The sequence below is a fragment of the Megascapheus bottae genome, chromosome 3 (genome assembly GCF_031878675.1).
Source record: "Megascapheus bottae isolate mThoBot1 chromosome 3, mThoBot2.hap1, whole genome shotgun sequence".
NCBI lineage: Eukaryota > Metazoa > Chordata > Mammalia > Rodentia > Geomyidae > Megascapheus > Megascapheus bottae.
The window spans coordinates 90,913,941-90,940,003 of record NC_143511.1 but is presented as its reverse complement, the minus strand read 5'-3'; the positions used below and the strand labels follow the sequence as shown (position 1 = coordinate 90,940,003).

At 51.5% G+C, this 26,063-nt stretch overlaps 2 protein-coding genes across 11 annotated transcripts in view; both read right to left on the bottom strand.

Annotated features, from left to right (window-relative positions):
* Positions 1-4,697, bottom strand: part of Cacna1b (calcium voltage-gated channel subunit alpha1 B) — a 180,228-nt gene extending 175,531 nt beyond the window's left edge. For 3 of the 4 annotated variants that reach the window (XM_090331038.1, XM_090331039.1, XM_090331040.1), the window contains exon 1: positions 3,435-3,535. In XM_090331038.1, coding sequence (XP_090187164.1) covers positions 3,435-3,527 — 93 coding nt within the window. In that variant the 5' untranslated portion in view covers positions 3,528-3,535. Of the gene's footprint in view, positions 1-3,434; positions 3,541-4,392 lie in introns of those variants that run through there. The other variant, XM_090331041.1, reaches the window with a different exon arrangement.
* Positions 4,698-22,965: 18,268 nt separating this feature from the next.
* The window catches only part of Ehmt1 (euchromatic histone lysine methyltransferase 1), a 123,068-nt gene continuing 119,970 nt past the window's right edge, over positions 22,966-26,063 (bottom strand). For all 7 annotated transcript variants that reach the window (XM_090331028.1, XM_090331029.1, XM_090331026.1 and 4 more), the window contains 2 exons: positions 23,546-23,721; positions 22,966-23,401 (listed from right to left, as the gene is read on the bottom strand). In XM_090331028.1, coding sequence (XP_090187154.1) covers positions 23,221-23,401; positions 23,546-23,721 — 357 coding nt within the window. In that variant the 3' untranslated portion in view covers positions 22,966-23,220. The remainder of the gene's footprint in view (positions 23,402-23,545; positions 23,722-26,063) is intronic.

Below are 26,063 nucleotides of genomic sequence, written 5' to 3'. Positions count from 1 at the left end.
CAGACCCGGAGCACCCACCAGCCTCCCAGGCACTCAGACCCGGAGCACCCCCAGATTCTCAGACACTCAGACCCAGAGCACTCACCAGCCTCCCAGACACTCAGACCAGGAGCACCCACCAGCCTCCCAGACACTCAGACCAGGAGCACCCACCAGTCTCCCAGACACTCAGACCCGGAGCACCCACCAGCCTCCCAGACACTCAGACCCGGAGCACCCACCAGCCTCCGAGACACTCAGACCCGGAGCACCCACCAGCCTCCCAGGCACTCAGACCCGGAGCACCCACCAGCCTCCCAGGCATTCAGACCCGGAGCACCCACCAGCCTCCCAGACACTCAGACCCGGAGCACCCACCAGCCTCTCAGACACTCAGAGCCGGAGCACTCACCAGCCTCTCAGACTCGGGGCACCCACCAGCCTCCCAGACACTCAGACCCGGAGCACCCACCAGCCTGTCAGACACTCAGACCCGGAGCACCCACCAGCCTCCCAGACACTCAGACCCGGAGCACCCACCAGCCTCTCAGACACTCAGAGCCGGAGCACTCACCAGCCTCCCAGACACTCAGACCCGGAGCACCCACCAGCCTGTCAGACACTCAGACCAGGAGCACCCACCAGCCTCCCAGACACTCAGACCCGGAGCACCCACCAGCCTGTCAGACACTCAGACCAGGAGCACCCACCAGCCTCCCAGGCACTCAGACCCGGAGCACTCACCAGCCTCCCAGGCACTCAGACCCGGAGCACCCACCAGCCTCCCAGGCACTCAGACCCGGAGCACCCACCAGCCTCCCAGGCACTCAGACCCGGAGCACCCACCAGCCTCCCAGGCACTCAGACCCGGAGCACCCACCAGCCTCCCAGACACTCAGACCCGGAGCACCCACCAGCCTCCGAGACACTCAGACCCGGAGCACCCACCAGATTCTCAGACACTCAGACCCGGAGCACCCACCAGCCTCCCAGACATTCAGACCCGGAGCACCCACCAGCCTCCCAGACACTCAGACCTGGAGCACTTACCAGTCTGTCAGACAGTCAGACCCAGAGCACCCACCAACCTCCCAGGCACTCACACCCGGAGCACCCACCAGCCTCCCAGACACTCAGACCCGGAGCACCCACCAGCCTCCCAGGCACTCAGACCCGGAGCACCCCCAGATTCTCAGACACTCAGACCCAGAGCACTCACCAGCCTCCCAGACACTCAGACCAGGAGCACCCACCAGCCTCCCAGACACTCAGACCAGGAGCACCCACCAGTCTCCCAGACACTCAGACCCGGAGCACCCACCAGCCTCCCAGACACTCAGACCCGGAGCACCCACCAGCCTCCGAGACACTCAGACCCGGAGCACCCACCAGCCTCCCAGGCACTCAGACCCGGAGCACCCACCAGCCTCCCAGGCATTCAGACCCGGAGCACCCACCAGCCTCCCAGACACTCAGACCCGGAGCACCCACCAGCCTCTCAGACACTCAGAGCCGGAGCACTCACCAGCCTCTCAGACTCGGAGCACCCACCAGCCTCCCAGACACTCAGACCCGGAGCACCCACCAGCCTGTCAGACACTCAGACCCGGAGCACCCACCAGCCTGTCAGACACTCAGACCCGGAGCACCCACCAGCCTCCCAGACACTCAGACCCGGAGCACCCACCAGCCTCTCAGACACTCAGAGCCGGAGCACTCACCAGCCTCCCAGACACTCAGACCCGGAGCACCCACCAGCCTGTCAGACACTCAGACCAGGAGCACCCACCAGCCTCCCAGACACTCAGACCCGGAGCACCCACCAGCCTGTCAGACACTCAGACCAGGAGCACCCACCAGCCTCCCAGGCACTCAGACCCGGAGCACTCACCAGCCTCCCAGGCACTCAGACCCGGAGCACCCACCAGCCTCCCAGGCACTCAGACCCGGAGCACCCACCAGCCTCCCAGGCACTCAGACCCGGAGCACCCACCAGCCTCCCAGGCACTCAGACCCGGAGCACCCACCAGCCTCCCAGGCACTCAGACCCGGAGCACCCACCAGCCTCCCAGACACTCAGACCCGGAGCACCCACCAGCCTCCGAGACACTCAGACCCGGAGCACCCACCAGATTCTCAGACACTCAGACCCGGAGCACCCACCAGCCTCCCAGGCACTCAGACCCGGAGCACCCACCAGCCTGTCAGACACTCAGACCCGGAGCACCCACCAGCCTGTCAGACACTCAGACCCGGAGCACCCACCAGCCTCCCAGGCACTCAGACCCGGAGCACCCACCAGCCTCCCAGGCACTCAGACCCGGAGCACCCACCAGCCTCCCAGGCACTCAGACCCGGAGCACCCACCAGCCTCCCAGGCACTCAGACCCGGAGCACCCACCAGCCTCCCAGGCACTCAGATCCGGAGCACCCACCAGCCTCCCAGGCACTCAGACCAGGAGCACCCACCAGCCTGTCAGACACTCAGACCAGGAGCACCCACCAGCCTCCCAGACACTCAGACCCGGAGCACCCACCAGCCTGTCGGACACTCAGACCCGGAGCACCCACCAGCCTGTCAGACACTCAGAGCCGGAGCACCCACCAGCCTCCCAGACACTCAGACCCGGAGCACCCACCAGCCTCCCAGGCACTCAGACCCGGAGCACCCACCAGCCTGTCAGACACTCAGACCCGGAGCACCCACCAGCCTCCCAGACACTCAGACCAGGAGCACCCACCAGCCTCCCAGACACTCAGACCCGGAGCACCCACCAGCCTGTCAGACACTCAGACCCGGAGCACCCACCAGCCTCCCAGACACTCAGACCCGGAGCACCCACCAGCCTGTCAGACTCTCAGACCCGGAGCAGTCACCAGCCTCCCAGACACTCAGACCCGGAGCACCCACCAGCCTGTCAGACACTCAGACCCGGAGCACCCACCAGCCTGTCAGACACTCAGACCCGGAGCACCCACCAGCCTCCCAGGCACTCAGACCCGGAGCACCCACCAGCCTCCCAGGCACTCAGACCCGGAGCACCCACCAGCCTCCCAGGCACTCAGACCCGGAGCACCCACCAGCCTCCCAGACACTCAGACCAGGAGCACCCACCAGATTCTCAGACACTCAGACCCAGAGCACCCACCAGCCTCCCAGACACTCAGACCCGGAGCACCCACCAGCCTCCCAGACACTCAGACCCGGAGCACCCACCAGCCTCCCAGGCACTCAGACCAGGAGCACCCACCAGCCTGTCAGACACTCAGACCCGGAGCACCCACCAGCCTGTCGGACACTCAGACCCGGAGCACCCACCAGCCTCCCAGGCACTCAGACCCGGAGCACCCACCAGCCTCCCAGGCACTCAGACCCGGAACACCCACCAGCCTCTCAGACACTCAGAGCCAGAGCACTCACCAGCCTCTCAGGCACTCAGACCCGGAGCACTCACCAGCCGCTCCGACATGGGTGTCTTGTCTCCCTCAGGGAGGTGCTGCTCCAGGGCCAGCACGATGCAGTTGGCAATGATGGTGGCCAGGATCATATACTCAAAGGGAGTGTGTGGGTTAAGGAGAGGCCAGCACAGGGCGCAGCTCTCTGAGCTCCTCCCAGACCAGCTCCCGCCCTCCCGCCGGGCTCTCCGGCAGTCAGCACCGCGGACAGCGCCTCCGCCCCTCCGGCCGGCGGGAGGCCGGCTGGGAGCGGTGGCGGGAGCGGGTCGCGGTCCCCACGCAGTGGAGGGCTCCGCGCAGTCGCACACTCCACCTGGCCACGCAGCACAAGTGCCCACACCGACACGTGAGCGCCGCGCACCGCGGATGCTGGACGCGCGCACAGCGCCGGTGGAGGCCGTGCACGCGCGCGCGCACGAACGCACACACCCGTGCACGCACACTCACACACACGTACACACGCGCGCACACGTGCGCACACGGACGCACACACACTCACGCGCGCACACACGCACAGGCACCTGCGGGCCTCACCACCGCACAGATCCCGCCCCGTGCGCCCAGGCGCCCTCCGGGCTGGCGGCGTGCGGCGCGCCTAGACCCGGGAGCGAGGGGGGTCCGGGGTAGGGGCCCCGACGGAGGGGCCCGCGGGCGTCACACGAGCACACGGCGCATGCACACTCTGGGCACACCCGCACACGGACGCACGCGCGCGCGCACACGCCCCAAGGCCCCGCCCTTGCCCTCCCCTCCCGCCCAGCTCGTGGCCGGTCGCACCCCCTCCCCACCAGGAGAAGATGGCCACTGGGCGCTGCCGCGACCGGCCAAGGCCTCCATCCCGGGCCGCTCCGCCGCGCCCCGCCCAGCCCCAGCGGCGGACCGACGCCCGACACCTCTCCCGGCCCCGGCCCGGGCCCCGCGCCCCGCGGCCTGGCCGGCCGGCCCCCAGCAGGATATGGCCACTCGGTGATGCGCTTGGCGTATTTGCGGACGACGTTGTCCTCGCTGAAGACGAAGAGCGAGCGGTTGACGGTGAAGCAGTTCTGCTTGACCGGGATGGGGTTGTACAGCGCCATGGTGCGCGCGCGCTGCGCGATGGACTGCTTGTACAGGACGCGCTGGCCCGGCGGCAGCCCCCCGGGGCCTGGCCCGCCCGGCCCGCCCGGCCCGCCGCCCCGGGCCCGCTCCCCGCCGCCCCGGGCCCGCTCCCCGCCGCCGGCGCCCCCATAGCGGCCGCCCAGCTCGTCCCCGAAGCGGACCATGGCTCCCGGGCGCAGCGCTCATGCCCGGCCCGGCGGCCCCGGCACGGAGGGCGCGGCGCGCGCCAGGAGCTCCAGCAGAGCCGCTGACAGTCGCGGGGGACGCCGCGGACCTCGCCCGGCCCGGCCGCCGCCGCCGCACCCGACCGAGCGGGCCCCGCGCCACGCCCTATAAGGGCCCGGTCACGCGGCGGCGCCGGGCCAATCCGCAGCGGGCCCGCCCCCTCCCGCCGGCCCCGCCCCGCCGGCCGCCGCCCCCGCCCCGGTCCCGCGGGGGCCCCGGGGCTGCGCCTCGGCCCCGCGCCCGGCTCCGCGCCCCGCCCCGCCCCGGCGCCGGCCCAGCGCCCCGCGGTGCCGGGGCGCCCCCGACGAGCCGCCGCAGCCGAGGCCCGGGCTCCCCGCGGGCGTTCACGAGCGGCCGCCGGCAGGGGACCCCTCGCTCTGGCCACACAGCGACCCTGAATCTGCCCCAGGATTTCAACCCGACGCCTCGTGCCTCGTTGTGCCTTTCTAGGACGGCAGTGTCGGGGGCCGCCGGCGCCCTGCCCGCGCCTCCAGGACCTAGCGCGGACATGTTCTGCCGGGGGCGAGGCGGCGTGGTCCCAGCACAGCAGCCCCGGGTGGAGCTGCACCGGCCGGGGCCCTGCCCACCGCACGGGCGGGCGCGGCGGAGACGGAGGCCCGGCCTCTCCCCGAACGGCACACACAGTGCAGCCTCTCGGGATTGCCCACCTGTTGGCGCCGCTTGGACCCTGCTCCGGCTGGCAGCAGCGAGTCCCCTGGGCTCCCGCGTTGCATGCTTTCTTCCCAGTGCAGCACTATTCCGAAGTGATCCCGGGAGCTGAGACCTCATCACCCACGCGTGGATTCGGGAAAGTGATGGAACCTCACCAACGGGGGCAGGTCCGTGGCTCGCACCCTTGCGGGCTGTACCGCGTCCCTGCCCCTTCCCCTGTCTCCCCTCTCATCCCCTTCCTTTTCTCTCTGCCATGCGGTCCTACTTCACCACAGGTCCACGGCGGCGTTAGAACCATGCCACCATGACTTCTAGAACGGTGCCCGTGGTGGTGAGGGCTCAAGCCTGTAACTCCAACTACACAGGAATGAAGATTGAAGTTCAAGGCCAGCCCAGACAAAAAGTTAAAGACACACCATCTCAACCAATAAAACGTGGATGTGGTGGCCAGCGAGTATAATTAGGAGTATAGTCAAGGGTAGCCCCAGTATAAACAAAAGACCCTACGTGGATGTGGTGGCCAGCGAGTATAATTAGGAGTATAGTCAAGGGTAGCCCCAGTATAAACAAAATACCCTATTTGGGGAGAAAGAAAGAAAGAAAGAAAGAAAGAAAGAAAGAAAGAAAGAAAGAAAGAAAGAAAGAAAGAAAGAAAGAAAGAAGAAAAGAAAGAAAAAGAAAGAGGGCCAGAGGTGTGACACGGTGGCAGAATACCCACCTAACAAACATGAGGCAACAGAAAGCTAACATATATCCCAGGTCAGAGAAGACCCCCCTCTAGTACAAGAGAGGTCCTGTGGTAGACAGGAAGGTGAGGCAAGAGCAGGCTCAGCCAGGGGCACAAGGCAGACAGATGTGGAGATGGGAACAGGCTGGCATGTGGCCTGTGACTGCTGATGGAAGGAGGCATGGTCCAGATCACTTAGGGAAATTAGAGGCAAACAGCCCAGTTCTAGCTAGCAGTGGCTTGCACAATACACTTCCTAACAAGTTAGTTTCAGGAAGTCTTTTCAACATTCAATTTTTGCCTGCATGCTTGTAGCCTTGGCCTCCAAGAGGCTGCCATATCACAAGTATCTCTTTATATCACAATCTCAAACAGGAAGGAAGGGGAGGCACAAAAATATCAAGAAAGATCTGCTTTTATTTATTGTTATTCTAAAGGTGATGCACAGAGGGGGTATACTTATGTAAGTCAGGCAATGAGTACATCTCTTTGTGAGCAATGTCACCCTTCGCTCTCTGGAATATTTACTTCTAAAAACTAATTTAGGGCCGGGAGTGTGGCCTAGTGATAGAGTGCTCACCTAGAATGCAAGAAGACCCAGATTCCATCCTTGGTCCACATATATAAAAGCCAGAAGTGGTGCTGTGGATCAAGTGATAGAGCACTAGTCTTGAGAAAGCCCAAGGACAGTGTTCAGGCCCTGAGTTCAAGCCCCACGACTGGCAAAAAAAAAGTAATTTATCATAGCCGTGTGTGTGTGTGTGTGTGTGTGTGTGTGTCTGTGTGTGTGTCTGTGTGTATATGTGTGTGTATACTGATACCAGAGCTGAATCTCAAGGCCTCTTACCCTCATTTGGCTTTTCTACTTAAAGCTGGCACTTTACTACTTGAGCCATGCCTTCAGGCCGGCATTTTGCTTGTTAATTAGAGACAGAATCTTACAAATTTTTCTGCCTCAGCTGGCTTTGAACTGAGATCCTCAGATCTTAGTCTCCTAAGTAGCTAGGATTACAGATGTGAGCCACCTAGCATTATGATATCCTTTTTTAATGAAAGAAATTGTATTACTTTTTTCAGATGTCTTAAACTTTTTTCTAAACCCCAGCCTCACCAAAGCAGACAAGATAGCTATCACCCATGAGGCTGGCACAGAGTTGTCCCAAACCAAATCAGGGTTCACTTCTCTAAGCAGAAGGCGAGACTCTAGGTGGGTGCTAGTGGCTTGTGCCTGTAATCCTAGCTACTCAGGAGGCTGAGATCTGAGGACTGCAGTTCAAAGCCAGCCGAGGCACGAAAATCTGTGAGACTCTTTATCTCCAATTAACCACCAGAAAATCAGAAGTGGGGCTGTGCCTCAAGGGTTAGGGCGGTAGGCAGCCTTGAGCTGAAAAGCTCAGGGACAGCACCCAGGCCCAGGGTTCAAGTCCCACCACTGACAAAAAAGGGGAGACTCTTAACTGACATACTGCAGAGAGAAATATGGAGACCACCTAGGAATTCTGAGTGCTGCTAACAGTGGGAGCTTTACAGAAAGGTGACAGGCTATGACTCCAGGAGTCTGTGACTATTCCAGAGCCAACAAAACTGTTAGTATGCTGGGTATGTTGTATGAGGAAGTTGAGACTGAATAACTGTGTAGATGCTGTTCACTGACATGGGAAGAAGAGGGGAAAAGCATGTGGGTCATAGGGTAAAACACACACACACACACACACACACACACACACACACACACACACACACACACACACACACAAAGAGAGAGTTAAAAAATAAAAATAAATAAGTTACACTGGGACACCTGTAATCCTATCTGTCCAGAAGGCTTATATCTGAGGATCATGATTCAGGGTCAGCCTGAGTCAAAAAGTCTATGAGACTAATCTCCAATTAGCCATCAAAGGATTGTAACTTGAGATATGGCACAAGTTGTAGAGAACAAAAAAGTTAAGAACCTGAGGCCCCAATTTCAAAAGCCCCATTACCAACACAAACACACACATACATGCAAAATCACAAACCCATATATACACATGCACATGCTCACATACATGTGTGCATGCACACAGACACACACACATGCACTCATGTGCACTCACATGTATACACAAATGTTTACACATGTGCATACATGCACACACACACACACACACACACACTCGGTTGCATTTTTGGTGTAGCTATTGAGGGATGCTTGGTGCTGCACCTGAAGACTGTATTGGCACCTCATATTTACCTCTGCAATCTCCCACTCTGCTGCCCTGCCTAGCACATTGAGTTGGCCTGCTCCGTTGGCCAGTGGAGAGGAAAAGCAGGATATTCACTCCCTTAGCCCCTTTCTGCTGGCCTCTAAGGGCTAGCAGCCTCCCCCTGCATCCTCTGTGCCCCCAGCTCCACTCCTGACTTTGTTTCTGTGGTCCAGGGATGGCAACAGGCTAACATCATGGTAGAACATCCTTTCACATGACACAGCCATATAACCTGCCTGACATAGTAGCCACTATCACAGGGGCTCATTAAGCATCAAGCTGCGACAGAGGAGCAGCTAGAGAATGGTTTAGGAAGGGTGCATGGAAAAGAATCCCAAGAGAGCACCTGTTACCCCACAGAGCAGGTATCACAGAGGAAAACGAAACAGCCTACCTGGAGAGAGCCCCAGGGAATGCATCTCAGAGAAGTGTCTGCAGTGGGAGGAGATGGTTGAGCCGTGAGGCAGCACTAGCATTACGTGCAGGCAGCTGGGCCACGAGGAAGTCCACACAGCAGAGTTAGACGACCTCATCCAGTGAGGTTTTCTGTAAAACACAGAGATAGGGAACAATGGATAGAGATGTGGCTTTAGAAGAGTTTTGTGGCTTTTTGTCTTAAACACAAATGATACATTTGAAATTTCTGTGCTGACTCAGTAGGAATAAACTGCTGGTGAAAAATTGCTTGGCTCAAAGAAGGGGGCACAGGACCCTGGCCATGGCGGCTGCTGCCATCCAGTCCCCCAGGAGGACCCCAGAGACTCTCAGTTGGTAACTGGCCATGGGGGCTGTGAGCCTGCTCCCTGCTCCTCAAATCGCCTGTGCCCTGCCACATTCAGCAGGGCCTAGTCTCAGTTGGCCTCTCCTTAATTCCTGCAAATCCAGCCTCTCTTAGGTTATCCTCAATATTTCCTTTCTAAATCCCACCTCTGCTACTGTCTTGGGTCCCCTTGTGGGGAGAAGGCAAGGGGAAGCTGTGAAACTGTTTTCATAGGTAAGTCATATGAAGTAGCTGGGAGTTTGACCTAGTGGTAGAGTGCTTGCCTAGCATGCACAAAGACCTGGGTTTGATTCCTCGGTACCGCATACATAGAAAAAAAGCTAGAAGTGGTGCTGTGGCTCAAGTGGTAGAGCTCTAGCCTTGAGAAAAAGTCCAAGGACAGTGCTCAAGCCCTGAGTTCAAGCCCCACAACTGGCAAAAATAAAATAATAATAAAGCATGCCAGGTGCAGTGGCTCACTCCTGTAATCCTGGCTACTCAGAAGACAGAGATCTGAGGATCGAGGTTCAAAAGCTGCCTGGGCACTAAAGTCCGTGAGCCTCTTATCTCCAATTAACCACTAGAAAACAGGAAGTGGGGCTGTGGTTCATGGGGTAGGGTCGTAGCCTTGAGCTGAAGAACTGAAGGACAACAGCTAGGTCCAGAGTTCAAGTCCCATTACTAAGGGAAACAACAACAACAACAACATGTCAATGTCCTCATAAGGGAGGAGGACTGCCGCTGTGCCCCACTTCCAGTCAGCACCAGCTCAGAGACTCACAGAGACAGGACACCGGCTGCAGCCGAGTCTGGAGTCCTTGCTTACCCTAACTCAGCATCTGAGTGCTGTGTAGCCCCAGCCCACATTGAGTCGTTTTGTTCAGTCTCTCTCTTTCTCATCTATAACTATATGCAACATGTGAACACCCTGTGTTCACAGACACACCGAGACAAGTCTTGGGTATGTTCCTCACTTTACTGTACAATATGCGGCTTTACTTCATGGAGTATGGGCCACGTGCCACGTGTAAGGTCAGTAAGTGCCGTGGGACATGTACAACATTACTGCATATAGCATGGGCCAAGGGCCATATTCTGCACATAGCAGAAGCCATGTGCAATGTGTCATATTAGTGAATGTGAGAAGAATCGTTCGTAGTGATCCATGCTAGTGCATGTAAGCATGAGCCATGCGCAAAATGCCATGTTGCTGCATGTACAATGGACACTTGCTCTCACCACATAGATTAGCTTGTCATGTCACAGTTCATTCGTCCGTTCTTCCATGTTGGAGATTTGTGCTCCGACCTGCTTCCTGATGCGCGTCAATGCGCCCCAGGGCATGCTGGTGTGCTTTTCTTGGTAGGAAGCATCGCTCCCAGGTGGTTTACAAGACCTGCACAACCCAGACATCTGAACCCGGGAAGAACAGTGCCAGAGAGCAGAGGTAGCCACTGTGCAGAGGAGCTCAGCTGCAGGCCCTGGACAGTCCATGAGGGGCCAGACTTCATGAGATATGTGGAGCATTCTCCACATCACCGTTAGTTCACACAGGAACAGAGTTTTGAACTCCAGAAAGCCATTAGAGCCAGCCAGCATTGTGACCAGCCAAGAAAGAAAAGTGGGTCATCTCCTCGCAAAAGCAGTCAACTGAGCTGATCAGAACTGGTGGCAAAGACTTCTGGAGACGAAGGCTGGAGGGCAAGTCCCCAGCAGAGGGGGACATGCATTCTTCTTACAGCATATGGCAAGCATCCTAACCCAGTGGTGGGAAGCTGGGAGTATATTTACTGAAAACAAGGAATGGGAGGGTTCCCATTTCAGACTGGCATGGTACAAACTAGCCCGCTAAACCTCAGCTTGCAAAGAAAGATGAGAGATGAATCAAAGACTTAGAGACTGGAAAAGCAGTGAGAAATAATTTTCAATATGTCTAACAAATTATTGGACTCTCAATCAGAAAACTTAGCAATGTTCCCATGTATTAAAGAAGTTCAGAGGACTGGAGATGTGGCTCTGGTTGTGTAATGTTTGCCTAGCAGGTGTGAGGCCCTGGATTCAAACCCTAGCGCCTCCAACAATGAATGAATGAATAAATAAATATGCAAAGGGAAGTTCATTTCTACACAGAGCAACTGAAATATAACTTTAAAATGGAATATTTTACTGAGTATATAAACAACTAGGCACCTAAGAATAAGTACAATATAAAGCTTTTATTTTAAAATGTATGAAAATTAAACTTAAAATGACCCTAGTTAGTAAATGTGTATTGGAAGCTCAATGTCACCAAGATGTAGATTCATCCTAACCAACCCATTTACTCTCTTCTTTTGGTCGGTCCCGGGGCTTGGACTCTGGGCCTAGGCCTTGTCTCAGAGCTCTTCAGTTCAAGACTACTGCCCTTCCCCTTGAGCTACAGCAGCACTTCCTGTTTTGTGGTGGTTAATTGAAGATAAGAGCCTCACGGTCTTTAGTGCCCCGGCTACCTTTGAACTGAGATCCTTAGATCTCAGCCTCCTGAGTAGTTAGGATTACAAGTGTGAACTACCACACCTTTTGTCAAATCTTCTGTCAAGATTTCTTGACAAAAGCCCACCCTGGGGTGGGCACTGGTTCAAGCCCTAGGATCAGTGAGGAGGTAAGCCCACTATGTGTATACGTGAGAAGCTGGTTCTAAAACTAAGGGTGAATCACTACCGCTTAAGAACAGAAAAAAAAAATCCTGAAGAGAACCAGGTATACACATTTGCCTTTCATGAAGCTTTACTATTCAACACAGGAGAAACAAGTGATTTTTTAAAAGAATTTATTAACATTGATTTTTAGATCATATTTCAAATGACATGCTTAACAAACAAGTGTTTAAGAAGGGAATCTCGGGCTGGGAGTTTGGCCTAGTGGTTAAAGTGCTTGCCTAGCATGCATAAAGACCCGGGTTCGATTCCTCGGTACCACATACATAGCAAAAAGCCGGAAGTGGTGCTGAGGCTCAAGTGGTAGAGCTCTAGCCTTGAGAAAGTCCAAGGACAGTGCTCAGGCCCTGAGCTCAAGCCCAGGACTGGCAAAAAAAAAAAAGAAGAAGGGAATCTCTATATATAATCACTGGTACTTAGTTTTTAGAACACAATCAAAATTAGGCTTAGGGTTTGTATGTCATAGATACATATTAATCTATGTAATAAAGTATTATGTCTATAGAGTCATAAATTTTTATGTCTATGTAGTTGTGTTTATATTTCCAATTCCATGTCCATAGCACTGGGTAGGCAAATATTGAGTCCTTGCTCTTGTACTGTTTGGATCTAACAGCCACATATTAAGGATACCATGCGCCTTTTGTTCCTTTGGTCTTGACTTGTCTCACTCAACATGATTTGCTTTAGATTCATCCACTTCCCTGCAAATGCCATTATTTTATCTTGTCTGTTGGCTATGTAGAATTCCATTGTGTATATATACCACATTTTCTGTATCCATTCATCTGCAATAGGGCATCCGGATTGTTTCCATCGCCTAGCTATTGTGAATAGTGCAGAGATGAACATAACTGAGCAGGTGTCCTTATCCTATCTTGGGTCATGATGTTCAGGGTAGAAGCCCAGGAGTGGTATGGTGGGATCGTAGGGAAGGTCAATTTTCAGTTCTTTAAGAAACCCCCACACTGCTTTCCAGAGTGGCTGAACTAGTTTACAATTGCACCAGCAGTGCAGTAGGTTTCCTTTTTGTCCACAACCCCGCCAGCAACTGTCATTGTCTGAATTCAAAATCTTGGCCATTCTGAGACAAGTGATTTTTAAATGAGATCTAGAGCCTTGAAATGATGAACCCTCCCGTTAATGGTGTTGAGGCAGTTGATGACATAAGAACGCAGAGTCCTGCCTTACATCATGCATAACTTTAACTGCAAGTGGTTTAAAACAGAAAAAGAGGGCTGGGAGTCTGGCCTAGTGGTAGAGTGCTTGCCTAGCATGCACGAAGACCCAGGTTCGATTCCTTGGTGCCACTTACATAGAAAAAAAAAGCTGAAAGTGGTGCTGTGGCTCAAGGGTAGAGCTCTAGCCTTGAGAAAAGTCCAAGGACAGTGCCCAGACCCTGAGCTCAAGCCCCACAGATGTCAAAAAGAAAGAAAGAAAGAAAGAAAGAAAGAAAGAAAGAAAGAAAGAAAGAAAGAAAGAAAGAAAGAAAGAAAGAAGCAATACACACACATCAGAAGGGAGATAGGAGAGAATGTTCTCCACAACCTCGCATTCTGTGTTGCTGAAGGGCATCATCCACCCAGCAGTCAGTAAGGGAGACCCCACACACTCAGAGCAAAGCCAGGCTCAGTGGCAGGCCTGTAATTCTAGCTGCTCACCAGACTGCAGATCTGGAGAATTGTAATTTGAAGCCAGACCAAGCAGAACCTATGAGCATGAGCTTCAATCTCCATTAATCAGCAAAAAATCAGGCTGAAGCCATGGCTCAAGTGTGCAACAAACTGAGTGATTGTAAAGCCCATAGTTCAAGTCCTGGCACCAAACATTCAAACAAACCTAACAAAAATGACAAACCACAGGGGAGAAGAGGAGATGAGAGAGGGGGAGGGGAGGGAAGGAGTTGGACAGGGCTGTTCTTGTGTGATGACATGAAACCGCAGAACACAGCTACCAGCCTAATGTGGCTCAGGATCTACTCCCTGGGTCTTTGCTCAGGGACCCCTCCACCTCGTGACCCCTCGAGACTGGCTACCATGTGCTTATGTGCGTGCATGTGCATATGCACACACACTCACACACACACACACACACACACACACACACACACACCTCTGTTCACTCTTCATTGTTGATTGAAGCTGGACCTTGTCTGCTCTCCCAGTTTTCCTGGCCTCCTCCCTGCTTTGCCTCTAGAAATGACAATTATGATGATGATGATGATGATGATGATGATGATGATGATGCCAGCTCTAGGGTTTGAACTCAGGGCCTGGGCACTGTCCTTGGACACTTTTTGCTCAAGGCTAGTGCTCTGCCACCTGAGCCACAGCATTACTTCTGGCTTTCTCTATGTATATGGTTACTGAGGAATGAAACCCAGGGCGGCATGCAGGCTAGGCAAGCACTCTACCACTAGGCCACAGTCCTGGCTTCTAGAAATGACAATTATATCAAGGTTTCCTTATTTAATGAGATATGATTGCACCTGCACACATCTAACCGTGCTGGCTCCGCCCTGGTTCCAAGCCTTGAACATGCAGCCTCTGCACTGCAGTATGCACACGGATGCAGCTTGTGCTATCCACATGGCCCCTCACAGCTGTTTCTGTCCTGGCCCTGAAGACATGCCTCTCTCCATTGCTCTCTTTGGTGAGCACTGGGAAGCAGGTACAGAAGAATAATTTGCAGATGATAATGGCACACTGCCTCCTTCACATCCTGCCTGTGGCAACTCCAGAATCATGCCTCCCTCTGTCTGTCACCTTGACTTCCCCTGTCCCCTTCCACCAGGAGCCACAGTGCCACCCAGCTCCAGCCTCTCTCACCTTCTCATCAGCACAGAACACAGTACTGGTGACATGCTTCCCGACAGGGCCCTGGCGGTTTGGCTGCTTCTTCCACTTCTTTGCAGATGGTGATTTCCCAGGACACTGCGCCTTCTGGTGCCACATTCCTTCTGCTGTTCATGGCCTCTCAGGGTGGCTACAGACCACCCTGCCAAGAACCCTAGGTTCACTGAGTTTCTTCATTGCTAGACTTACACTCAGCACTACTGGCATCTGGGGCAGATGATTCCCATCCTGTGCACTCCCGGATGTCTGACCACCTTCCTGTGAGAGGGTACTAGGTGCCACCTCATCCCCGCACTGGCCTCACTGCTCAGTCCTGCACATTCCCGAAGCTCTGTCCAGAACTTCAGACCTACCTGAGGGCTCTTAGCTTCTGGAAAGTCTTCCTTGGAGAAACAGTTTTCAATGGGGCGAAGAAAATTGACCGTCATAACACAGTTCATGTGGAAGCACAAACTAATGAAATGAGGACAATATAGAAAAATAGTGGAGGGCTTGTCCCCACAATAAAAATGTACAAAACGACCCGATTCAGACTACAGTACACAGACATTGAAAGGAATCCCAGACAGGATGGTAACAACACAAATTATAAGTACCAAGGGTTAATAATCTCATAATGTTGTTGAGGAAGCCTGGCCTGGATGCCTGCTATGGCCATGTAGTGACGCTGGGGCTGCCTTCTCCCAAGTGCACACCCCGTCTAAAGGCACAGCCTCTTGCATACAGAGCTTGAAGCCTGACAATTGCTAGTTTCAGGGACCAAAGGCTCACCTAGCATGCAGAATAATTTGGAGTTCTTGAAATGTAGGAACAAAAAGCACTCAAAGCTATTGTAAAGGATACTGAGGTTTGAACTTGAAATCTTACTCTGGCTAAGCTGATTCTCTACCTCTTGAGCCATGCCTTCAGCACTGCTTTATGCTGATTATTTTCCAGATAGGGTCTCAGAAACTTTCTTCCTAGCCCTGGCCTTCACTCACTACCTTTCTGCACTTTGCCTCCCAAGTAGCTAAGATTATAGGCATGAGCCACCAGAATCTAGCTCAAAGGTATTTTTTTGAGGGATGGGGTGTCAGGGCCTGGGCACTGTCCTTGAGCCTCTTTGTGCTCAAGACTAATACTCTACCTTAGCTACAGAGCCACTTCTGGTTTTTGAGTGGTTAATTGGAATTAAAGAGTCTCATGGGAGCTTTTCTTTCAGGTTGGCTTAGAAACATGATCCTCAGATCTCAGCTCAGTCACCTGAGTATCTAGGATTATAGGTGTGAGCCACTGGCCCCCAGCTCAAGGTTAAAATTTTTTTTCTTTCTATTGTGGAGCTTGAAATCCATTGAACTCAATTGTGGCAACTGTCCCTGAGTTCTCCAGCTCAAAGGCTACCCCTATACCACTTTGAGCCACAGTGGTATACTTCTGGCTTTATGGTGGTTAATTGGAGATGAGTTTCGTGGACTTTTTTTTTTTTGGCCAGTCCTAGGGTTTGAACTCAGGGTGTGGGTACTGTTGTCCTTGGACACTTTCATTCAAGGCTAGCACTCTGTCACTTGAGCCACAGTGCCACTTCCAACTTTTTCTGAGTATATGGTATCCAAATCTACTGGACATTTGTACCTGGGTTGGCTTTGAAATGCAATCCTCAAATCTCAGCCTCCTGAGTAGCTAGAATTACAGGCTTGAGCCACTGGTGCCTGGCTCAAAGTCATTTATTTATTTATTTGTTTATTTATTGCCAGTCCAGGACTTAAGTTCAGGGCCTGAGCACTGTCCTTGAATTTTTCTCAAGGCTAGAACTCTACCACTTGAGCCTCACCACCACTTCTGGCTTTTTCTAAGTATGTGGTACTGAGGAATCGAACCCAGGTCTTCGTGCATGCTAGGCAAGCACTCTACCACTAGGCCAAACTCCTGGCCCTCAAAATTAATTTTTAAAATAACATCATAGACAACTTTTTGTGATTGTTGGTTATGGGACTGAATTCAGGGCCTGGTGTTGTCTGAGTCTCTTTATGCTCAAGGATAGCACTGTTCTACTTCAGCTACAGCTCCATTGCTGGCTTTTTTTGGTAGTTAATTAGAGATCAGTCTCATGAACTTTCCCACCTAGGTTGATTTTTCAACTAGGTTCCTCAGATCTCAGCCTTCTGAGTAGCCAGTATTATAGACATAAGTCACCAGTACCAGACCATGGACATTTTTTTTTTAAGCTCTGGAATATTAGCAATCTACAAGGCAAGAGATCAGTAATAAGAACATTAACAGCCAGGCACCGTGACTCATACCTGTAATCCTAGCTACTCAGGAGGCTGAGATCTGAGGATCAAGGTTCAAAGCCAGCCTGGTTACAAAAGACCCTAAGGGGGCCGGGAGTTTGGCCTAGTGGTTAAAGTGCCTGCCTAGCATGCACGAAGACCCGGGTTCGATTCCTTGGTACCACATACATAGAAAAAAAGCTGGAAGTGGTGCTGTGGCTCAAATGATAGAGCTCTAGCCTTGAGAAAGTCCAAGGACAGTGCTCAAGCCCAGGACTGGCAAAAAAAAAAAAAAAAAAAAAAAAAAAAAACCCTAAGACTGTTATCTCCAATTAATCACTAGAAACTGGGAAATGGGGCTGTGGCTCCAGGGGTAGAGCAGTAACCTTTAGCTGAAGAGCTCACAGACAATACCCAGGCCCAGAGTTCAAGCCCCAAGATCCCTCCTACACACACACACACACACACACACACACACACACACACACAACCATTAACAATTCAACTAGAATAGGCAAAGAACATGAAAAAAGTTATTTGGATTGGGTCACGGAGCTAGACTCTGATGACTTTACCATGTCCTAACTATCTGCTGAAGACCCCAGGACTAAACACCACAGCTAATTACATTTATATCCTGCTTGGGGGGGTGATGGTGGTACTTTAGTTTGAATTCAGGCCTTACATTGTTAGATACTACTACGTGCGACACAATACCAATCCCCCCCCTTTTGCTTTATTTTCTTGTTTTGCTCAGGACCCAGTGCAGCTGGAATAGATCTGTATTATCACAACTGGATTATTGAGAAGTCTTAATAGACTGTGGTCCTCTCAACTGTGGCTCTAGGATAGCTGGGTAATTTTAATGTTCTTAACACCTCATAACCAAATTTCAACACACAAAGCCTTAGAAACTCTCAAATCACATCAAGACCACAGTGAGACTTTAGAAGAATCAAGAAAATTATTTATTTTTTCTAAAGTACTAAATTTGACAGTATCTTAGGAAAATAACATACAAAGGAAAAAAAGGAAGGAAGGAAAGAAGAGAGGGAGAAGGATGGACAGGTTAGACTTAGAAGGAAGGTTAGACTTGGCTAAGTCGGAAGCACTTTAGTTCCTGAAGAGAGAAGTGCTAAGAGCATTTTAAAACCCTGGGACTGATTTCAGCATCACAGAGAAAAGAAAAGTTCTCTGCGATTCAATGCAGCTCACCTAGTCCACAGATCAAATCCTCTACCAGGATTCATCTTGAACAGAACCCCATGTACCTATGAATGTTCAGAACTGCTAACAGCAAACATGGGCTGACTGAACCATCCTTGGAAGAAAGGATGAATGAATTTCTAATACAGCTTTCTCTACAACAACAAAAGGGGGGAAGAGAATACAAAGATAGTCTAAAAGAGAAGAATAGAAAAGCCAGACATAGAACAAGCAGTCAGTGGCCCAGTCCACTTAAGCTCTAGAGGGGAGACGATTTATGGCCAGGCGCCGGTGGCTCATGCCTATAATCCTAGCTGCCTGGGAGGCTGAGATCTGAGGATGGAGGCTCCCAGGCAGCATAGGCAGGAAAGTCCATAAGACTCTTACCTCCAACAAACGCCAGAAGTGGCACTGTGGCTCAAGTGGTAGAGCACCTAGCTTTGAGCTAGGCTCAAGGACAGCATCCACACCCTGAATTCAAGGCCCAGGAAACGCCCCCCCCACCAAAAAATAAAAATTCAGTACAGAGGATGTCTCCAGAATAACAACTGCCTGTCACGGAGTAAAGGGCATCCGTGACAGGTGATACCTGCCCAAAGGTGTGGTGCTAAGACTCATGAGACCCACTTACATCACTCATAAACTATGCCTTAATAAAATATACAGTCTTGCACCAGGAATTTGGTCTAGTGGTAGAGTGCTTGCTTAGCATGCACAAAGACCAGGGTTCGATACCTCAGTACCACGTACATAGAAAAAGCCGGAAATGGTGCTGTGGCTCAAGTGGTAGAGCTCTAGCCTTGAGAAAGTCCAAGGACAGTGCTCAGACCCTGAGTTCAAGCTCAGGACTGGCAAAACACACACACACACACACACATACACACACACACACACAAACACACACACACAATCTTTTATCAGTTACTTCACACTGAAACTGGGCTCCACAGCCAAAATTTAGAACTAACCTACCAGAACCAGTACTTGCAAATATATTTGTATTTTAGAGATAGAGGCAATCAGTCAAAAGTCACAGGTTTTACAACATTAAGAAATTTTATTGGGTGTAAAACTACAACATATAAATACCCCAATCCAAGTAATAAGAAAAAATACAAACAAGAGATCAAGTTCACAAAAAAGGCAAGGTCAAGTATAATAGATATTAAATTCTATTAATAAACATCTGCAAAAAATACATTTATTTTTCCTCTACAATGAGAAAAAAAAGCAAGCAGAATGGCAGCAGTCTCAATGTGGAATATGGGGAATGGATTCTGTTGGCAGAGCAGAAATCAACTTTTTTTTTTCTTTTTTCATGTCCTGGGCTTGGGCTCAGGGCCTGAGCACTGTCCTTGGACTTTCTCAAGGCTAGAGCTCTACCACTTGAGCCTCAGTACCACTTCAAGCTTTTTCTGTATATGTGGTAATGAGGAATTAAATCTGGGTCTTCATGCACGCTAGGCAAGCACTCTACCTACCATTAGGCCAAACTCCCGGCCCTCAACCTTCATTTTATGTGGCATTTTGGTTCAAGACCTCAGGGTTGCTTATAAGTAAACTGATGAAGTAATCAAAGGTAGAAAACAGAACTATGGTGCAGGCATACAGAATTCTACAGGGAACATCCACGTAGGTGCTATATGGGATTTCCAGAAAAACTAGTTTGCAACAAGTTACCCTGTTGGAAGGAAATCCTACATTGCAAACCTGGTCTGACTGACTGGCTCGTGGAGTCTTCTGTGAGGACCTGGAAGCCAGCATGTTGCCATCCTTATCCATGAGTTCACAGAAAGGTATAGTGGGACACTACTGGCACAGACAGCTGGTAGAGATCATGGCTCCCTGGCTTCATTTCTTTTCTGAGTCCTTCCCAAAGAAGACAAGTGCACAAGTGGAAAAGGACAATATGCAGGAATCTTCGAGTGTGGTTTTTTATTAGTAGCCAATTGCAAATGTCTTCATGTCCAACAGCAAAGGTTTAGCTGGTGTGGAGTCAGAGCACAAGGCACCTGATAACCAACCCATTTGGACAGAAAGGTGTGTGCCACTCCTGCGTACTGGGACATCCTATCTGCCTCTGGACGCTGGCGGGGAGGCAGAGAATGGGAACTTCTGGCAGGTTGCTGCTTCTTTCGGTTCTGTGCACTGAATGTCTGGTCATGAATAGGCAAGACTTCACGGAAATGAGAGCAATTCCTGTGGAGTGGCTTCTCAGAGCAGCTACACTGTGGCTAATCGTGGGGTGTATCTGGAGTGGTGGTGCTGCCCCAGGTCTCCAGGAACCGAGGAGCCCTGGGAGGACTGTAGCTGGGCTATTGATGTCGTCCTAGCTCCACTCACAGCGGGACAGATCCTTCCCCAGTAAGCTTCTTTTTTTTTTTTTTGGGGGGGGGGGGGCGCGCACCTTCCCTAGCCTACATGGACTACAGTGTAGCCGCCAGAACACTGGAAGCTAGATGATACGTAAGTGTGAATATCAGCCACTACAGGAATTAGATATAACCTAGGGTTTTAGATCTGTTCACCAGTGTTCACTGAGCGCCAGCAGGATCCCAAACAGCCTGCCCACTGTGCAAGCTCAGTGCTTTCCTGATCACTACGTCTGAGGTCGCTGGTGCAGAGTATATACACACCATTTCTGTGGAGAGCACTTGCCTGGCGTGGTCAGAAATGACTGTGAGGGCTGGGAGCAGAGCCTGGTGGTAGAGTGCTTGCCTCGCATGCACAAAGCCCTGGGTTGGATTTCTTAGGGCCACATAAACAGAAAAGGCTGGAAGTAGTGCTGTAGCTCAAGCGGTAGAGCACCGGACTTGGGAAAACTCAAGGACAGTGCCCAGGCCCTGATTCAAGTCCAAGGACTGGCAAAAAGGAGAGAAGCTACTGTGACTGGGGAGGGAGCTACCAATTCCGTTCTCTCCTCTGCTAGCCTTGACCACACTGCGGATGTTTATGGCTGCCCTAGACCCTCATCCAGCAAACACCGGCTACCTAGGAGACACCCAACCCAGTAAGGCAATCAGGATGCAGAACCCTGGTGACACCTGCCCAGTAGTGCCAAGTGGAGCTCAGCCTCTTCCCCCTCAAGCTGATGAGGCTCCGCTTGGCTCCCTCCGCTACTCCCAGGAAGTGACTTGCAAGCCCTTCTGAGCAGGGACTCAGCTTGGACCCTTGTAGTACTGCAGTTCCTCAAGGTCAAAGTCCAGGGCTCTTGGAAGAGAATGCCCCCTTTTCCAGTGCAGTCGTGAGCCCTTCTATGGCTGCTGCCAGGCAGGGAAACAGGCCACGGGCTGGGCAGCCAGCAGGTAGGCCCCCTGCTTGGGTTATCTGCAAAGTGCAGGATAGCTACTTGTCTTCTAGAAAGCCACACAGAATGAACTCCATGTACTGAGAGATGTAGTCTTTGATCTATTTTTCATTATGCTCACAAGAATCACTGTGGTGAATGAGATCAGTCCTGCAGAGGACACAGCAGGCTCTATTCTAGGGTTTCTACAAAGGGGTATAGGCCAGGCAGAGAGAGCCAAGGGCCCTGGCTGTCCCTCTGACCACACTGTGTCCTGCTGCTGACTGACGGGGACATTTACCTGTGCTGTCCTAGTGGGCGCTAGCATGATTCCAGGGTCTGGGCTCCTGGTGCAAGACCCAGGAATGCACACACAGGAACTCAGACACAGCCCTCCTGGCGATGCCTGCAGATCCTGCTCTGCAGGACAAGTGCAGGTTGAGGGGAAGCTGAACTTTCTCATCTGAGGAGCGAGGACTGGGCTTGGCTGTGGATCTGTAAGCATGGCATCCAAAGGGGAAGTGCGGTGGCTTTAGAGACCAGGAGAAGCATGGTGTCATAATGAAAACTTCACTTGAAATACTTTTTTTGTTGTTTTGTTTTATTGATTTCATTGAAAACAGAACAAGAAATGGTCTGAGCCAAAAGACTGCTCTTAAAACTGTCAAAAACATTGTAACAGGAAAAAAACATGACTGTATTATGAATGTTTTAGAAGATTTCTCTCTCTCTCTCTCTCTCTCTCTCTCTCTCTCTCTCTCTCTCACACACACACACACACACACACACACACACACACAACAAAAACAAAACCCACCGTTGCTGCACTAATTACAGTATTTAGAAAGATATATGCAAAAAAAAAAAAAAAAAGAAAAAGAAAAGAAAAAAAGAAGTACATGACTTGCCGGCCATCACACAAAAGGTAATGGCAAATTTATTCACACTACAAGACTAACATTTTAAAAAAGTTTTTCCTGCATTTTATTCTAAAATCACTTTGTTCTCTTTTTACAGTTGATAGTTTATTTTCACATGGTGAGTAGAAACCACACCAGATTCAGCACCGTTGTCTGTGTTTTTATTCTTTGTTTGTCCTAACTTTCGGTAATGGTAGAAAACAAATCAGTTTACTCATTATCATAGTGTGTGGCTTAGAAACCGACAGAAGGTGCATCACGGAACGGGCTGGGCTGGTGCGGTCCGCCTGCACCCACCAACCTACTTCCTTGCCAAGAAGTGCCAGGTAGCTTGATATACAGGACGTGATATATATGACTCCTCTAAAAAGCAAACCCCATTTTCTTCAGTTAGTTAGGGGGGAGGGAAGGGGTGTCACGTCGACCTTTCCAAGGCCATGAAGGAGCCAGCATCCTTCCGCACAGTGCCCTAGGGCTGACACTGGTCACAGAGGCTGTGGGTGGCAGTCTAACGGAGCAGCTTGTGGGGGTGGCAGCTTTGGCAGCCTGGCTGGACAGGAGACAGAGAAACCTGGTGGTGGAGCAAGTGGGGGAAATGCCACACAACAAAGCCACCACCAGGAACTGACCAAGTGACGCCAATATCAAGTCCTCGGTGTTCAGCGTGCATGGCTGAAGGCAGGCTGTGCCTGAGCACTGGCCAGCCACAAGGCTTCCACGTGGAATGTTCCCAGATGGTGTCTGCACCTCCCATCCTTCCAAGGCCCCTGCTGTCAGGTTGTAGAACCTTAAACTGCGGTCACCAGAACCTGACCTGAACATCCTGTGGCCCTGCTGCCATCTCAGAGGGGATCCAGGGCAGCTGCAGAACTGGTGTCAGGAAGTCCGTTCTCCTGTGCCTCCTGGCCTGCACTGGCCTGCCGCTGGGCCAGAGCCGCGCTCGAGTGCCGGCACTTAGGGGAGCCACACCGGCAGCTGAAGAGCTTGCCCTTGATGTCCCAGAAGCGCTCCCCGTAGTCGAACCTGGGGAGAGCAGAACTCAGCACACAAATGGGGTGGGGTTCCCCACCAGCCCTGGGCTCATGCATCCAGGTTCCACGCCTCGGTCAAGAAGGCAGGTCTGTGCCCACCCAGCTTGGTTCCTAGTATGCCTGGGGCCATACGTACCCTAGCTGTTCCCCAGCCTGGATCAATCGAGTACTGAAGAAGGCAATCCTAGGAAAGCGCAGGTCCTGGTGCGACATGAACACACGCACTGGCACAAGGTTGGGCTCGCAGTGGTGGTTTATGAACCGGCTGACATTCCCATAGAACCGAGCGTCAATGCAATATACCTCTCCATCCTACAAGCAAGAAAGTAAGAATCCCTAAGGCGATAGCCTGAAAAGTATGCTCCAGCAAAGCTGTTCCTACCCACATAAGCAGAACCACAGCTCTGACAGACAGGAGCTGGGTGTAAGCCCTGCGGGACCAAGGGCCCAGCACCACAGCTTTGAGAGGCTCCTATCCCTCCCGCTTTCTTGCCTCAAGAAAAGAAGGCATGGCTGGGAGTTTTGCCTAGTGGTAGAGTGCTTGCCCAGCATGCACGAAGATCTGGGTTCGATTCCTTGGTACCATGTACATAGGGGGAAAAAAAAAAGCTGGAAGCAGTGATGTGGCTCAAGTGGTAGAGCTCTAGCCTTGAGAAAGTTCAAGGACAGTGCTCAGGCCCTGAGCTCAAGCCCAGGACTGGCAAAAAAAAAAAAAAGAAAAAAGGAAAGAAAAGAAGGCACAAAGGCTATAAATTAGAAAGTTTGTACCCCAGAGGTGTGAGAAATAGATTTCTGCTGTCTTTAAGCCTCTCAGACTATGGTGTTTTGTTACAGAGGCTTAAATAGACCAAGAAAATGTAATGGGATGCTGGCAACATGTATAGGAGGCAAGATTTTCCTGAGCATGACATATATTTTTTATTACAGCATGTGAATCTTTTTCTTTTCTTTTGGTCTAGTAGTGGGACTTGAACTCTTGGCCTGGGCATTGTCCCCGAGTTCTTCAGCTCAAGGCTACTGTCCCTACCCTTGAGCCACAGCCCCACTTCCCATTTTCTAGAGGTTAACTGGAAATAAAAATCGCAGGTCCTTTTTGTGTCCGGGCTGACTTTGAATCCTGATCCTCAGATCTCAGCCTCCTGAGCAGCTAGGATTACAGGCATGAGCCACCATGCCTGGCTTAATTTTTTTTTTTTTTTTAATCTTACTTGGGTACTTGTGACGCACTCCTATACTCCTAGCTACTCAGGGTACTGAGATCTGAGGACCATGGTTTTGAAGGCAAACCAGGCAGAAAACTCTGTGAGACTCTTAGCTCCAATTAGCAGGCAAAAAGCTACAAGTAGAGCTATGGCTCAAGTAGTAATAAAAACAGACTTGGAAGGAAATGCCAAATGAGAGCCCTGAATTTAACACCCAGCACAGGGGGAAAAAAAGAAAAGAAAAAGGAAAAGAAAAGAAAAACTTTATCCTGACAACAGGGACTCACAGTATTGATCAGGTTTGGCCTAAAGCTGGTGACTTTCCTTTCTCCCTCCCCAGTAATGACACTGTAGGTGTGCACAACCACACAGACCTAATTCTTAAATGTAAGTGAAATGATACCACACCCAGTCCTAAAAATCCTCAAGTGCCAAAGTATAAAGTTAAGATGGGCTGGGAATGTGGCTTAGTGGTAGAAGTGCTTGCCTAACATGCATGAAGCCCTGGCTTCCATTCCTTAGTACCACATACACAGAAAAAGCCAGAAATGGTGCCATGACTCAAGTAGTAGACTGCTAGCCTTAAACAAAAAGACCTTAGGGACAGTGCCCAGGCCCTGAATTCAAGCCCCAGAACTGGCAAAAATATACTTTTTAATTAATTAGAACAAACTAACAGACTGGAGGCATGGCTCACGTGCCTACCAATAGTGAGGACCTGAATTCAAACATTGGTCCTGCCAAAAAAAGGAAAATGGGCACATTAACAGCAATAATCAAACTGGTAATACAACTCCAGTGTAAAAACTTATTTCAACCCTGCAAAGCACAGCCTTTGTACAGCCTTAGGGGAATGTATTCTGTGGCCCAAAAGAAATGGAAAAGCATCTATCAGAGACAGCATGATGCCCATAGCCATGCTTCCCAGACCAGAGCGCTGGGGAAGCCATTCTCACAACAGGAAGCACAAACCCAAGGAGTCAGGGAGGTTGTGACTGGCCTAGAGCGGACAGAAGTGAGCACTGTAGCACTGAATCTTGTTCTTCCCCGAGAGGAAAAGGACATCTTAATGCCAGGAACAGGCACTCATCCCTGTAATCCTAGCTACTGAGAAGGCTGAGATTTGAGGACTGGTTCAAAACCAACGTGGGCAATCCAATCTGAGAGATGCTGATCTCCTTCAACTAACTACCAAAAAGCCAGAAGCAGAGCTACGGCTCAAGTGGTAGATGCCAACTTGGAGCAAAAAAGCCAAGTAAGGGTGTACAGCCATGAGTTCAAGTGTAGTACACACACACACAGAAAGTTTACTCCACAGAAATGTAAGAAGGATCATGAATTTCAGGCAACCATCAGCTACACAGCAAGACCTTGCCCTAAAAAGCAAAACAAGTTCCAATTTGTTGCTAGTGCACATGTCAAGTGGTAAAACCACTTTGGGGGTCGGGGATT